Raw genomic sequence first — 14,355 nt, 5'->3', positions numbered from 1 at the left:
AAAAGTTTATTCCCTGATTTGTCAGTTCACTGGATTTAGACTGACATGATAATCAGCGATAGGTATTCTTACACCTTGGATAAGTGTTATGTCCTTTCATGGGCATTGGCAAAGTTTACCAGCATCGGATGTATGGAGTATACATCGGAAGGGACCGATATTGAACTTTGATTATATATATTAAAATTTACCGTAATATCTATTCAATTCAATATCTCATGTTGATCCTAGATCAAATGATCTTTATCCTGATATGTTTAGGTTCGATCTCAAGAGTATTATACATGTTCTTTGGTTTGTTAGTTAAGCCTACTTTTGGGTCAGGGTGATACGTACATTTTGGGAACATGATAGTATAATTGAGTGGGAGCGCTAACATAAATATGGAGTCTATAACTTCTATAGGAATTTAGAAGTGAAACGATGATATCTTTCGAGCTTAGCTAAACAGAGATAAATGGTGGAGATCTCATTTCACTTCGCTGAAATATCATTTATACGGAGCTAAGTGTTTTAAGGATAAAATACATTGAAAGGTGTAACAGTAACTTAGTGCCTATTCAATGTAGATCATCTATTAGAGGGTCATTGATCATATTAGGATTATAACAATGGATAACTAATGACGTATCTATATCGTGGAACATATAAAGCGTTCTATAAACTGAGAGTGCAATTCTAAGTTCTATGCATGGATTCAACGAAGAATTAATAAGTCAGTGAATTTAAGATATAAACTCTTGATCTACTTATTGGAAACTCGGATATATAGACCCATGGTCCCCATACTAGTTGAGACCATACTGCTTGTAAGACTCAGTTAATTGATTTCGATTAATCAATTATAATTCTAAAGTTAGACTATGTCTAGTTTATGAATTTTCACTAAGCAAGTGCGAAATTGTAAAGAAAAGAGATTCTAGGTTTATTTATTAATTAAGAAACTTTATATGTCTAATTAATAAATATATTAAATGACAATATTATTTAATAATTAATTTTTTAGTTATTAAATAATTAGAATTGGCATTTAAATGGTTGAATTTGAAAATTGGCTTTTTTGAGAAAATGAGATGCAGAAATGATAAAACAGCAAAATTGCACAAGTGAGGCCCATTATCCAAAGCCCAGGCCGACCACTATTGTAGGCTTTTATCATTTAATTTTTCATTATTTTAATGCCAAATAATTCTAACTTAAACCTAGGCGGTTATCTATAAATAGATAGTGATGGCTCTCATTCACACTTAACTTTGTGAACTTTGTCAGATGAAAACTGAGCCTCTTTCTATTCTCTATCGCCAAAACCTCTTCTTCTCTTTTCTTCTTCAATAATTTCGAAATCCTTGAGTGAATGAGTGAGTGCCCACACACATCAAGTGGTATCTCAATTATAGTGTGTAAGACTGTGGAAAATCAACCAACAAGAAGGAGATTCAACATCAAAGGAAGGAGAGAAAGAGATCCAGGTTCAGATCTTGGTGATGCTTTGCTACAGAAAGGAATCAAGGGCTAGAGATCTGAACGGAAGGAGTCATTATATTCCGCTGCACCCAATGTAAGGTTTCCTAAACTTTATATGTGTTTATTTTATTGGTTTAGAATTCATATTAGGATGTTAATGAAACATACATTGTAGTAAATTTAGATCCTAGTAAAATATTTTCAACAGAAAAAGAGTAAGGGAAAATAAAATTATAAACAACGTGTGATGAAAAAAAAATGATATTTTAACTTAATTTATGTTGTTATTTATATAATAATTAATATTAAAAAAATTAGTAAAAAATAGAAAAATAGAAAAAATAGAAAAAAAAAAAAGAATGAGTACTTAATAAAAAAAAAAGAAGAAAAGTAGAGAAAAAAGAATGAGCACTTTAAACTATTTTTAGACCGCCACATCACCGCCTCATACTTCTCCTTTATATATATAGATAGATTATTAATAGTTTAATTCTTATTTATTTATTTATTTATATATATTTAGTTAAATATATAGTAATTTTTCTTAAATATATCTAATATGCAACATAAATTAAAATATATATATAAATATCTTTAGTGTAGATTTTATTTAAATACATTCTAAAATTTTTAGGGAAAAAAACAGGAATATTCTAAAAATGGAAAAATATTACAACAATACTGTGGGCCGGCCCAATGAACATTTGTACAGCCCAAAATGAAAATATTACAAAAATACCACTTGCCCTTACCTTCAGCCGCACGTCACAAACGGAGAGGATGAATGAAGCTCCATCGATGCAACACGCAACTTAATGAAACCGGATCGAACGTAAAACAACCGTCCAAATCCCGTCGAATTTCAATAGGAAACGAACAAATCCAACGATCTAAACAAATTTTTTTAAAAAAGAGCAGGGACAACCGTGGAGAAACCGAATTTCAACATTTGATTTCGGTTTTTATAGTGCAATATCACTCAAACGATCGTCGAAAATTCGCATTGAAGCAATGTAACCGTATTGAGCAATCGGAGCTCCCCCTCAAATCCAAAAAAAAGGTATGAACTGAATTTTTTTTTCAACAATGATACACAGCATTTTTAGTTGCATTCTGGTTGATTCAATGGTGTGCAACAGGCAATTCATATGGTAAAAACCAATAAACAAGAACTGATTCTGATTAAGGAAACAAGGGATACTAATAACTTTTTTTTATTTTTTTTTTGCGTTGGCTTACAGTTGCATTATCGTTTGAAAATGGTTTAGAAATCATGAAGAAGTGTTATATGACAAGTACCAAGAGCTAGCATATATACAAGGTAAGATATATGTTAATGGTAGCAAATTAGTTTTATAATAGTTGTAAATCGATCTGATTCGAATAAACATGATGAAAAATGACAATGCGTAATAACTATGTAATTTTGGGGATATAATCGTGGTTTTTCGGTTGGTTTACGATTGCATAATCATTTAATAATAGTTTCATTACGTTTTTTGCGGGAATTTATTGTGGAAAAGATAGAGTACAACGAGTTTGAGAAATGGTTAGTTTCCCAAAATTTAAATGAAGTTTCTTAATAGTTTTATTCTCGTTTCTTTGTAGTTTATTAACAACCAAAAAAATGGCAAAATCAGGAATCAGGACAGGAAATACAATGCTTGAACAAAGGAACAGAGATAGTAGTAAGTTTGTACTCTAATTCATAACATAATAAAACCAGTTTTAAAATTCGTTGCTCGGACTAATAACCATTGCAAAAACACAGAAAGGAAAGACATTCCATTCCTAGTCTTCTACAATGGAAAATTCGATGATCGAATGAATTATGAAAATTATGAAGCCGATGGACACTACATTTCTCGCCAATCAGTAACTATGAAGATTTGCAACAGAAACTCAAAGATGCCCTTGAATGCAACCAAGACAACACTCGTTTTGCAATCGAAATATCAAGTGAAGGAAGGATACCAACCATTGAGGATAAAGGATGATCAAAGCCCGCATTTCTACATACAACTCAAACCGAAAGACCCGACTTCACAACATACCCAATGTGTGTGAATGTCATCAACAACCCAACAACAACCATCGATGCAACATTCTTTGGAAATGACAATTCATTAATTACACATAGAAGCGCCTTCCAACCAATCGAATACAATGCAGCAACAACAGAAGACTCAACAAATCAACAACATATAATTGAAGCAAGAGTACCGGAATTTGGGGAAGAAAGTTTTGACTTCATGGACTATGCAAAACTTGTGGCAGAGGAAATGGTTGAGCAACTGGAAAACAACAGAAAAAGGAACTGTAAATCACGCATTATGACGAACTACTAATCACGAGATCCGCATCATCCGTAAATAGAAGAAGCACAAATATACAAAGACAAAGAAACACTGCAGCGTGCTTGGTTTCTATGCAATTAGGAACAACTTCCAATTCGGAGTTAAAAAATCATGTGCAAGAACATACAAGATTTGTTGTTTGGATCCAAAATGCAAGTGGGCACTAACAAAGATCCGTAAACGGGCCAACAAAGTCATTCATCATTCGAAAGTACGACGTAAAGGTGATACACACTTGTGATCTAAACATCGCATTTGCCGACAAGAGACAAGCTACAACGAAATTGATTGGAAACTACATCAAGCCACGGTTCACCAACATAAAAACAACTCAAACGCCACAAGACATCACAGGAGAAATGAAACACAAGTATGGGGTCGAATGAACTACATGAAAGCATGGAGAAGCAAAGAGCACGCGCAAGAAGAATTACGAGGAAAAGCCAACGAATCATACAAAGTTGCTGCTCGGTTTTTTGCACATGTTGCAAAAAACTAATCCCGGAACAATAGTGCACATGGAAACAGAGGATGACAACAGCTTCAAGTACTTGTTTGTCGCACTGGATGCATCAATAAAAGGATGGAAGAAATGCAAACCTATAATAGTTGTTGACGGAACTTTCCTTAAATCAACATATGGAGGTACACTCCGCTTGTACACAGGATGCAAATGGGCACATTTTTCCACTAGCTTTTCGTTGTGGATTCAGAAAACAACAACTCATGGCAATGGTTTTTCACAAAAGTGAGAGAAACATATGGGATTAGAGAGGAACAAGTGCTTGATCTCGCATAGACATGAGAGCATAAGTAAGGCAAACTTGTCAAGTATTTCCGAAATCACACATTGCTATTGTGTATACCAATTCGTTAAGCAACCTAAAAGCAACCTTCAAGAAGAATGCAAGCAAGCCGGATAAACCATTCTTCGTCAAGCAGAGCATACACAGAGAGGAAATTTGAATACCATATGAGCGAGTTGGACAGCTTGGACATCCGTGTAAGACCATATTTACAACAAGTTGGATACCACAAATGGTCAAGATACCACTGCAAAAAGGTATTCAACTATGACTTCAAACATTGCTGAATCTCTAAATGCAAAGAAACTTGGCGCCCAGAGAGCTACCAATCACAACACCGATGGAGTCATTGAGAGCATTGATTCAACAATGGACATACACAAACAGAAAAAGCAAGAAAACAACAACATTTTTAACACCTACGTTGCGAAAAGAAATTAGTCGACAACTTTGTGGAATCATTGACAGAAAATGTAATGACATGTTAAATATTTTAGTTGCATTTCAGTTTCTTTATAGTTTGTTTTTCGTTGTCATACATATTAACGAGCTTTACACTTAATCCGCAGTAAAACCAATAAACGAGACCATGTTCGAAGTCATTGAACTAACCAGATCATGGGTCATCAACCTCAAGGAGAAAACATGCAGTTGCAACAGATTCCAACTTGATGAGTTACCGTGTGCTCATGCGCTTGCTGTTATAAAAGAGATGAACTTGAATGTTTACAACTACGTTCGGGTTATTACACCACGCGAACATGGCTTGAAACATACAGCGGCTCAACATATCCGGTACACAATCACACAACTTGGGATGTGCCACAAAACATAAAAGATATCATTGTTCTGCCACCAAACCAAAAAATAAGATCTGGAAGACCAAGGAAACGAAGGTTTTTATCTGAATGGGATACAAAAAAACATAACAAAGCAAGAATGTGGACAAATACGGACACAATCGAAAGACATGCAACAATCAAGCAATAAAATAGATACATATGAAATATTTGAATTGTTTAATTTTGTGTGCAAATTCAAACAAAGTTGATCCTGATGCTCTAAATACATGGGATTTCATTTTTATGAAATTTGAAACAGCTTTTTAATAGTTTCAAAATCGTTTTGTTACTGATTGCGACCCTTTGTAAAATATTAAGTACCGAATGACTTATTCTTTACAAGTTTTAAAGGCAACAATAATTGATAAAACATAACTTGAATAAGGGAAAAGAGTTAATGGAATACGAAGAATAAATATACATTCATAGCACTATTTAGGAAAAATGAAAACATAGTTTGTATTTAGTTGGTTAATAGTTTCTCCATAGTTGTGCGACCGTATATAAGAACTTGAACAATTAAAAAAACACACAACTTTGGGAAATACAAACCTATACAATAAAGATATTATAAGGAGTGAATGTCAAATATCCTAAAAGTTTTAAACCAGCTACATAGTTTTAAACACACAACAACACTAAAACTTGTCAAGTAAATAGATTCAACAAATAACATAATAGAGCCACCAAATTAAAAGTTCCTATTTCTTCAATTTAGATGCCTTAGAAGACTTGGTTTGCTTCTCATCCTCGCTGTCAATACTTTCGTCAATTTTCCTTTGTCCGTACGAGTAGAAAAGTGAAGCAAGTCGGGTTCGATAAACTTCGATGTCAAAGTCTCATAGGACATCCTTTCCGTGTATAAAGAATTCAAAGCAAAGGCGACAGAACATATGCTCCACAATCACTCGTTAAAAAACATAGAGAAAAAATAAACGGATTAGAAACTAAAAAACAACATAAAAGAAACTTAAAAGAAACACTCACTTCTTCTCGCCGAGACGCAAGACCACTAAGCTCCACGATTCCGAATGGAGCCGTAGGGTCGAAATCGAGGCAGAACTTGTGCTCTATTCTTCCGTAACCCAAGTAAATCGAAAAACAAAGGCAAGAACACGGAATAAGCCTTCATCGCATTCCTAGCTGCGGCATTCATCTTCGCGGTTCTCAAAGAATTGTACGTAAATAACGTCCTTTCGTGCACGTCAAGACGCCCAAAAACCCAATGACTTTCCCTTCTTAAATTGATGATGAAAAGCACGTGATCGGCTTCATACCAAGGCTTGGAATGTGGAATGCGCATACCTCGATGTAATGCGCAATTGGGTGGGCAACGTGAATGTGTGACATCTTAGTCTACATTGACTTGGCCGTGTTAAATTGGTGGTACAATGCTTGGATGGAATCATCAAAAAGACAATCGATGGTTGCGAAATTCAACGTCACAATGCGGAAGAATACTTACCTTTTTTCCGAAGGTAATAGAATATGGTGTTCATATGCTGAGAAAAAAAAACAACACAGAAACACAAATGAAAAGGTTTAACAACTGTAAAAAAACTGAAATATAGTATCAAAACTAAAAAACATTTATAAAGAAACTAAAAACAAACTACCATAAGTAAAATATAAATTGGAAACTTTACCGAGTCGTTCTTAAACATGTCGCATGTGGCCAAATGGTAAAACCAAGTTTTATCCTCAACATAATCAACACCTAGCCTAAAACCCGGTAAATTTCTTTGCGCCGTCTTCATAACAATTATAATGCCTACAACAACAAAAAAACAGCAAAAAAATAGCATTAAAACAGAATAAAACTGAAAAAAAAATAATACAAAAACAGATTTAATAAAAATACCCGGGGATGTTTAAGCAATCCTTCACCAATCCAAGAGTCAAATTTTGCCTCAATCTCGGTAGATACGGATCGCAAAAGCATCATTAAGAGCATAAAGGCCCTTCACATAAGTCACCATTTTGAAATCCCTATCATCCACCGATCGAGAACCCGAGGACATAAGCTCCATTGGAGTTGCTCCCGACATCGCGTACCCGAAATCAACAAATGGAGATTTCAAGGCCGGAGCACGCTTCCTCTTATCCAACAGGTGTATCGCAGACGTATCCCCGCCTTCATCGCATGAAGGGCATCCGACTTTTCACCAACAACATCCGGATTGGGTGCGGGGACCTAAAAAATAAAGAATGCATTAAAACAAGCTTGCAAAACATACTAGAAACTAATGAGCAACCAAAAAGAAACCTAGTTTTTTTGAAAACAATTAAAAGTAAACTTACATTGATTTTAGCAACAGCCTCCAAGCCAGCCAACACAACTTGATCATCATCTATTACAAGTCGGCTCAACCCATCAAAGAAATCGTCCCCGCTTCAATCGAGACTCATCGCCCTTCGCTTCTCAACATCCTTAACATTTTTATCACTCCCTCCAACATCCTCGAAGGATTCACATCCAAAGGACAAGAATAATGTGACCTTGTCGGCATCATCGGCATCCCCACCAACTTTAACCAACTCACCACCATCGTCGGAGTCGTAATCAATATTTTCCGGATCAGCAACGCTTCTCATCATCCTCGGCATCATCATCATCATCATCATCATCGGGATCATCATCGAATCTTGAGTTACTAATTCATCCGATGACTTTCCCCGTATCAACCAACATAAATGAAACTTAAATAAAACAAGAAAGAAACTATACAAAAAATATAAAAACCTAAACAATAAAATAAGAATAAATACCTCGTCAGAAGGACGACGATGAATGGCATTAACCTTCTCTTGGATATCCTTAATTACAACATTACGGATTTGAAATTAAAATCAACAAAACACCTCAACGAAATGAAGTCCTCGCCAATGATGATTGATTCGAACCGAGCATCTCCAAGCCTTAGATTTCATCCAATCAATATCTCGCCGAATCGAGACTTCTTTGAAGATGAGCCACCCTCGAAGGATTGCTTCGCTACACCACGTTCATCAATAGATTCATCGAGAAATAGACCGTCAAGTTGAAGCCGCCGCCTCTCTTCATCGCAGGACGCATGTTTTTTATCTTCAACCGAACAAAGATAATTAAACATAATATGAAAAAAAATTAAAACAATTGGAAAAACCAAAAAACAACAACATATATAAAACCGAAAAGAAACGGGGAAAAAAACAAGAAAGAAACCGTAAAGTACCTTCTCCAAAGGTAAATCAAAAATCTTGCCCTTCAAGTCTCGAAGGGTTGGATTTTTGGTGACGATGGTGTTGCTCCGAGTTCGAATCCCGGGAATAGAAGATGAAACTCTCTTACGTAAAGAGTTCACCATTGCGGGGGACGGCATTCATAAAACCAAACAAGAAAATCCCAAGGACATCCCAATGCCCTATACCGGCCATCATATTGGCCTCCACTTCTCTCGCCTTTCTATTTTTCATAATGATCCCATGCTCAATCCTACCTTTGAATGAGTCAATTGTCAATTCAAATGATTCCCTACCCCAACAATACTCATCCCACCGACCGCTATCAACTACATCTAGAACAAACCTGTGACACTTCTTTGTCGGAGTATTGCTAAGAAGAAAACACCGAATGAAATACAAAACGGCCATTTTCAAACCAATAGACTCATCCAAACCCCACCGACTACCCAAAAAAGCATCCTCGATGGCTTTGTTGTCAATAGTTTTTACACCACTCGGAAACATGTTTCTACTAATTGATTTGTTTCCTCGTGAAAACAACAACTTGTTGCAATCACCGAAACAATCTAAACCGTAAATAAGGTAAAATTCTTCGCACTAAACCGTATGCAACTACGCCAAAGAACCTTAGCCCAAAACTCCTTAGGATTAGGCCGTAAAACTTCCCTTAGTAATAAACTATGAACGACTTGTATGAAAAACAAACTCGGGCATATCCTTAAAATGCCCAAAACCGAGTTTGACGAAACAAAGAAAGCAAATTAACAGATAAAGTGTTTTTAATATTATTTATCACAGAATCACACTTTAGTGCACACACACTTAGATCTCGTAAAATCGAAGGACTAAATTTACAATTCCAAACCCGCAACATAACAAAAAAGGGCCAATATAAATTATAAATCCCGAGTTAAAAACGATGAAAACCGTAATACAACTACAAACAAACTAAAAACAAACTATCAATGGCAAACAACTACACATAAAATAACAGCAAAGACCTTAAATCGTTTGGAAACATTAAAAAAACAGTAAACAACTAACCCTAAAAGAAATCGAAAAATGCAGTATAAAAAGAACAACAAAACTATATTAAAACAACAAACAAACTAAAAAACATATACAACTATAGAAAAATATAGAGCAAAGATTTGAAAATCATTTTGAAATCTAAAATATAACAGCAAACAACTAAACCTAATGAAAATCGAAAACACATCAAAACATACCAAGAATAAACTATTAAAAACTGAAAAGAAACTAACGAAGAATGATTGAAAACACCAAAAACGAAAACAAAACACATAACCTGTAAGCACAAAAAAACACTAAAAATAAAGAAAACAAAACAAAATTAAAGAACAACACCTGCATCGAATCAAATGGAAAGATCAAAAGCAACAATAAATAACTAAAAAATTTAAAAACATGAAACAAAATGCGCAAATGAAACCCTAAAATCACACAAAGCAAAATGAACATGAAAACGCCAAAAATCTGGGTAAAGCAGAAATGGAAGAAAAGGGGGAAACGAAAATAAAACTAAAAACCAACCTCATTCCGATCTTCAGAATGTGTAATAGATTTTTGAAATTTTTTCCCAGAAATTTCTGGAAGCGAGGGCTCCTCCAAGTTCAGCTTCGATTTCTTCGAAGAAGTGGGTTTCACACGCTTCGGCATGGGAGCTTCAAAATCAGAATCAAAATCATCAATGATTGGGCGTTTACCCTTGGATTTGTTGGCCAAAGATTTCTTGCCCATTTTTGATTTCTTTTTGAGAACTGGAGAAGGGGATGAAGATGACCGAGTGATTGCCATGGTATAAATAAGATTGAAAAAAAATGAAACAGAGAGGGAAAAACAGTTGCTAAATCGTGGGCTAAGAGGAAGTTGAAAATTCGTGGATGAACCAAAAATAAGAGGGAAAAACGTGATAAATTATGGGTGGTTAATGGAGGTTACTTGAATTCAAAATGAACTTAGAGAACAGAAATGAAGAATAGAAAATGAAATGAAAACAAAATGAAAAAAGAGAGGGAAGAGAGTATGATTTGATTGATTTATGGGAGAGAACACGTGTATGCATGGTATGATGAGTAAGTGGTAAATGTGTAATAAAAATAAGTTTGTAAGTATAAATGTAGTAATAGGCGTGTGAGGGTAATTATGTAATAAAGTGTGTAAAAAGGATTTTTCATGTAAAAATTTCAAATTTTTATATATAATTAATTTTTTTTTATATATAATTAAAAAAAATTAATTCAAACGTTTTATTATCTTTTTTTTTGTAATATTGATTTTGGTCAATCTTTGATACGGTGAAAGGTGATGACAAAGAGTTTGAGTTTATTACCAACCATGAATGAGATACGATGACTATTTTTGAACATAGTAGTGACTATAAGTAAGATACGGTGATGATAACGATAACATAAATAAAATAAAAGATTACCCGAGCTAACTAAATTTAATAAATATTTATTAATATATTTATGACTTATAATTTGAATCAATTAAAAATGTCTAAATAATTTATATACACTTAATAATTAATATAGATTTGAATTTTTTTTTTCATTGAAACTGATAGTCTTACAGTGGTGCAAGCATTACGTAGTTCTCTTCCTATGGTTTCATACTTTGAAAGTGTTATTTCGATGCTAAATGATTTGAGAGATGTTTCTATTAATTTTATTAGACGTTCTGCAAATAGTGTTACTCACTTCTTAGCTCGAGCATCCTATTTAGTTGTTGATCGTGTTATCAGGAGTAGTGATGTTACTCCAGATTTTAATCATGTAATCACTATGGATTGCAATGAATAAAGATGATGATTTTATTTCAAAAAAAATATAGATTTGAATTTAAATAAATAATCCCTTCTATTTTTAATATTGTACCTAATTTTAAATAATTTAAGTAAATTAGACATTTTAAAATTTAAAATTTAAGTTTTTAATTTATTATTTTAAATTTACAATATTTTATCATTAGTAATAATTCAATATATAAAATAAACATTAAAATATCTAAATTAATGCATAAAAAAATATTTTAAATCGCCGCACGAAAGGTGATTACGTTACCTAGTAGGGGTGTTCGCGGTGCGAGTGGTGCAGTTTTTTCAAACCAACCTGCGCATGCGTTTTTTTCAAATTTCCCAAACCGCACCCGCACCGCGAAATTAAAAACCTGCAAAAATCGCACCGCAAAAAATAGTGCGGTGCGGTGCGGTTTTTGTGGTTTATGCGATTTGGACTATCACTAAATAATTAAACTATCACAAATACAACAAACTTTGAGCAAAACTTGTCAAAATACCATAAGGCTTGAAAATAAATATGAAAAAAAAAATTAAGTGTCAACAATACAATAATTAGTAGACTTTAAGTTTTTTTTTGAAAGAATAGTAGACTTTAAGTTGAATATTCACGTATTGGACCTAAATAAATATAAAAATTGATATTTTTATAATATGCGGTGCGGTGCGGTTTGAACCGCATATTAACAATTCAAAAGCGCAAACTGCACCGCACCGCGCGGTTTAGGAAAAATTCAAACCGCGACTGCACCGCAAAGAATTTCAAACCACATTTTTTTTCGCAGTGTGTGCGGTGCGAGCGGTTTAAGCGGTTTGAGCGGTTTGATGAACACCCCTATTACCTAGTTATAAATAGTAACAAGGTAAATAAGTAAAAAAAAATATAAATTTAAAGTTAGATGTGGAGTTTTGTTAATTAGAGCTAATTAATAATATTTAAAATTAATTATAAATAAAAAATTATTAATCATATTTAAATTTTCAAAAATTAATTTGAACCATGTGATTCAATCAATCACTATAAATTAGTATACCATCAATAGTTAAAATCTTACACAGCCTATTGTATTACCTTCTAAATATATTTATATGAAAATTTGTGGCATATGATATATAATATGAATATATGTATGGAGGTCGTTAAATCCAAAGCTATTATTTTAAAATTAAATAATAAAAAGTAAATTAGGTTTAACTTGAAGCCACTTGTAATCATAATATATGTGTATTTACGTTGAACACTATTCCAAAACAAGTGATGTTTGTGATGAGTCTCTCTCGAAGGCCCACAACGCGCCTCCAGTTTCTCTGCTTAGTCAAAATTGTGCTAAGTATAGATATAAAGAAACAAAGAATGAGCCCTCAGCATTATCGCGCGTGAATCACGTGATGACGTGGTCATCAAAATTGACAATTTGACATTGACATTGGAAAGAGTAAAGAAACAAGTTATGGGGTTATTTAGGGTTGGGTATAAATAAATGAGAGGTCATTACAGTTAGCTCATCAAACAAACTTTGTTTTACAGCAAAAACCAAAATAATTTTAAAAATCCCAAGTCTAGTTTCTGTATTTGTTCAGTGTTTTTCTTCTTTACTTTTCTGGTTTTAAGCTGCTAAAATCACCTCCTAAGCTTTTATATTTTTGGTATAATGGAGAACTGGTTGGGTCTTCTTAGAATTCACATCAAGAGAGGAGTGAATCTTGCTATCAGAGACGCCCTAAGCAGTGACCCTTATGTAGTTGTCAAAATGGGAAAGCAGGTAATATTATATGGATTTTGTCACTTTTTAAAGATTCTAAATGTAGATATATGGTGATTCGGCTTTAAGTGGAATAAATGGCTTCATTCTAATGATATCTTGAAAAATATTTCTTAACTGCAGAAGTTGAAGACTCATGTGGTGTCTCATAATGTAAATCCAGAATGGAATGATCTTCTAACTCTCACAGTTTCGAATTTTAATACTCCAGTTAAGCTGGTAATAATCATAATCCAAAGTCCCAAGTTTTATTTTCATGTTTTGTTGATCAAATTCCATATGTGAATTGTACTAACTCTTTCCACTCCCTATCATAATTTTTCAGTTTGCATATGACAAGGACACCTTCAGCTTTGATGACAGCATGGGTGATGCAGAGTTTGAGATAAGCCCATATTTGAAGGCCTTGAAGATGGGCTTAAAGGGCCTCCCAAATGGAACCATAATCTCAAAAGTCCAGCCCAATAGGCATAACTGCCTAGCGGAAGAGAGTAAAATTTACTTCTCAAATGGCAAAGTTGTGCAGGACATGGTTCTGAGACTCAGAAATGTGGAGTGTGGTGAAATTGAACTTCAGTTGCAGTGGATTGATGTTCCAAATTCAAAGGGCTTGTAGGGTTAAAGCTAGTACATATGATAGGCAAAATTAGAGTACATAAGCGCAGTATCCTCCAATCCCTTGTGAATCTGTCATTCTAAATGGGGGTTGTGAAAGAACATAGCTCAACAACTGCTTTCTGTTCATTTTCCCCTGTAAAAAGTATTTAATTAAATTCATTCTTTATTGTATTCAAAAAAAAAAAAAAAATCATTCTTTATAAACGAAAGTGTAATGCTCTTTTCGTTTAATATTTTGTAGCTAATTTATATAAAACAGTAATGCTATTGCTAGGACACTATTTTACACGGAAAATTTGAGAAGGGAAGTTTGACCTTCACGCTTTAGTGTGTAACACTAATTCAAAAAACTTTAACTTGTTGCGCACCTATCTAAAGTGAGAAATGCAAAGGGAATTTATTGTGTTTAACACTCTTATCAAATCTAATATTACGTTGTTTAACACTCTTATCAGATGT

At 33.8% G+C, this 14,355-nt stretch overlaps 1 protein-coding gene across 1 annotated transcript; it reads left to right on the top strand.

Annotated features, from left to right (window-relative positions):
• The first annotated feature begins 13,011 nt into the window (after positions 1 to 13,011).
• LOC115721738 (protein C2-DOMAIN ABA-RELATED 4) lies at positions 13,012 to 14,127 on the top strand. Its single transcript, XM_030650809.2, has 3 exons — positions 13,012 to 13,278; positions 13,402 to 13,497; positions 13,604 to 14,127. The coding sequence occupies exons 1-3, from the start codon at positions 13,168 to 13,170 to the stop codon at positions 13,892 to 13,894; spliced, it is 498 nt and encodes a 165-aa protein (XP_030506669.1). The 5' UTR covers positions 13,012 to 13,167; the 3' UTR covers positions 13,895 to 14,127.
• Positions 14,128 to 14,355: the final 228 nt, after the last annotated feature.

Source organism: Cannabis sativa, chromosome 9, assembly GCF_029168945.1.
Source record: "Cannabis sativa cultivar Pink pepper isolate KNU-18-1 chromosome 9, ASM2916894v1, whole genome shotgun sequence".
Lineage (NCBI taxonomy): Eukaryota > Viridiplantae > Streptophyta > Magnoliopsida > Rosales > Cannabaceae > Cannabis > Cannabis sativa.
The sequence above is the reverse complement of the archived record's forward strand: the minus strand, read 5'-3'. Positions and strand labels throughout refer to the sequence as shown.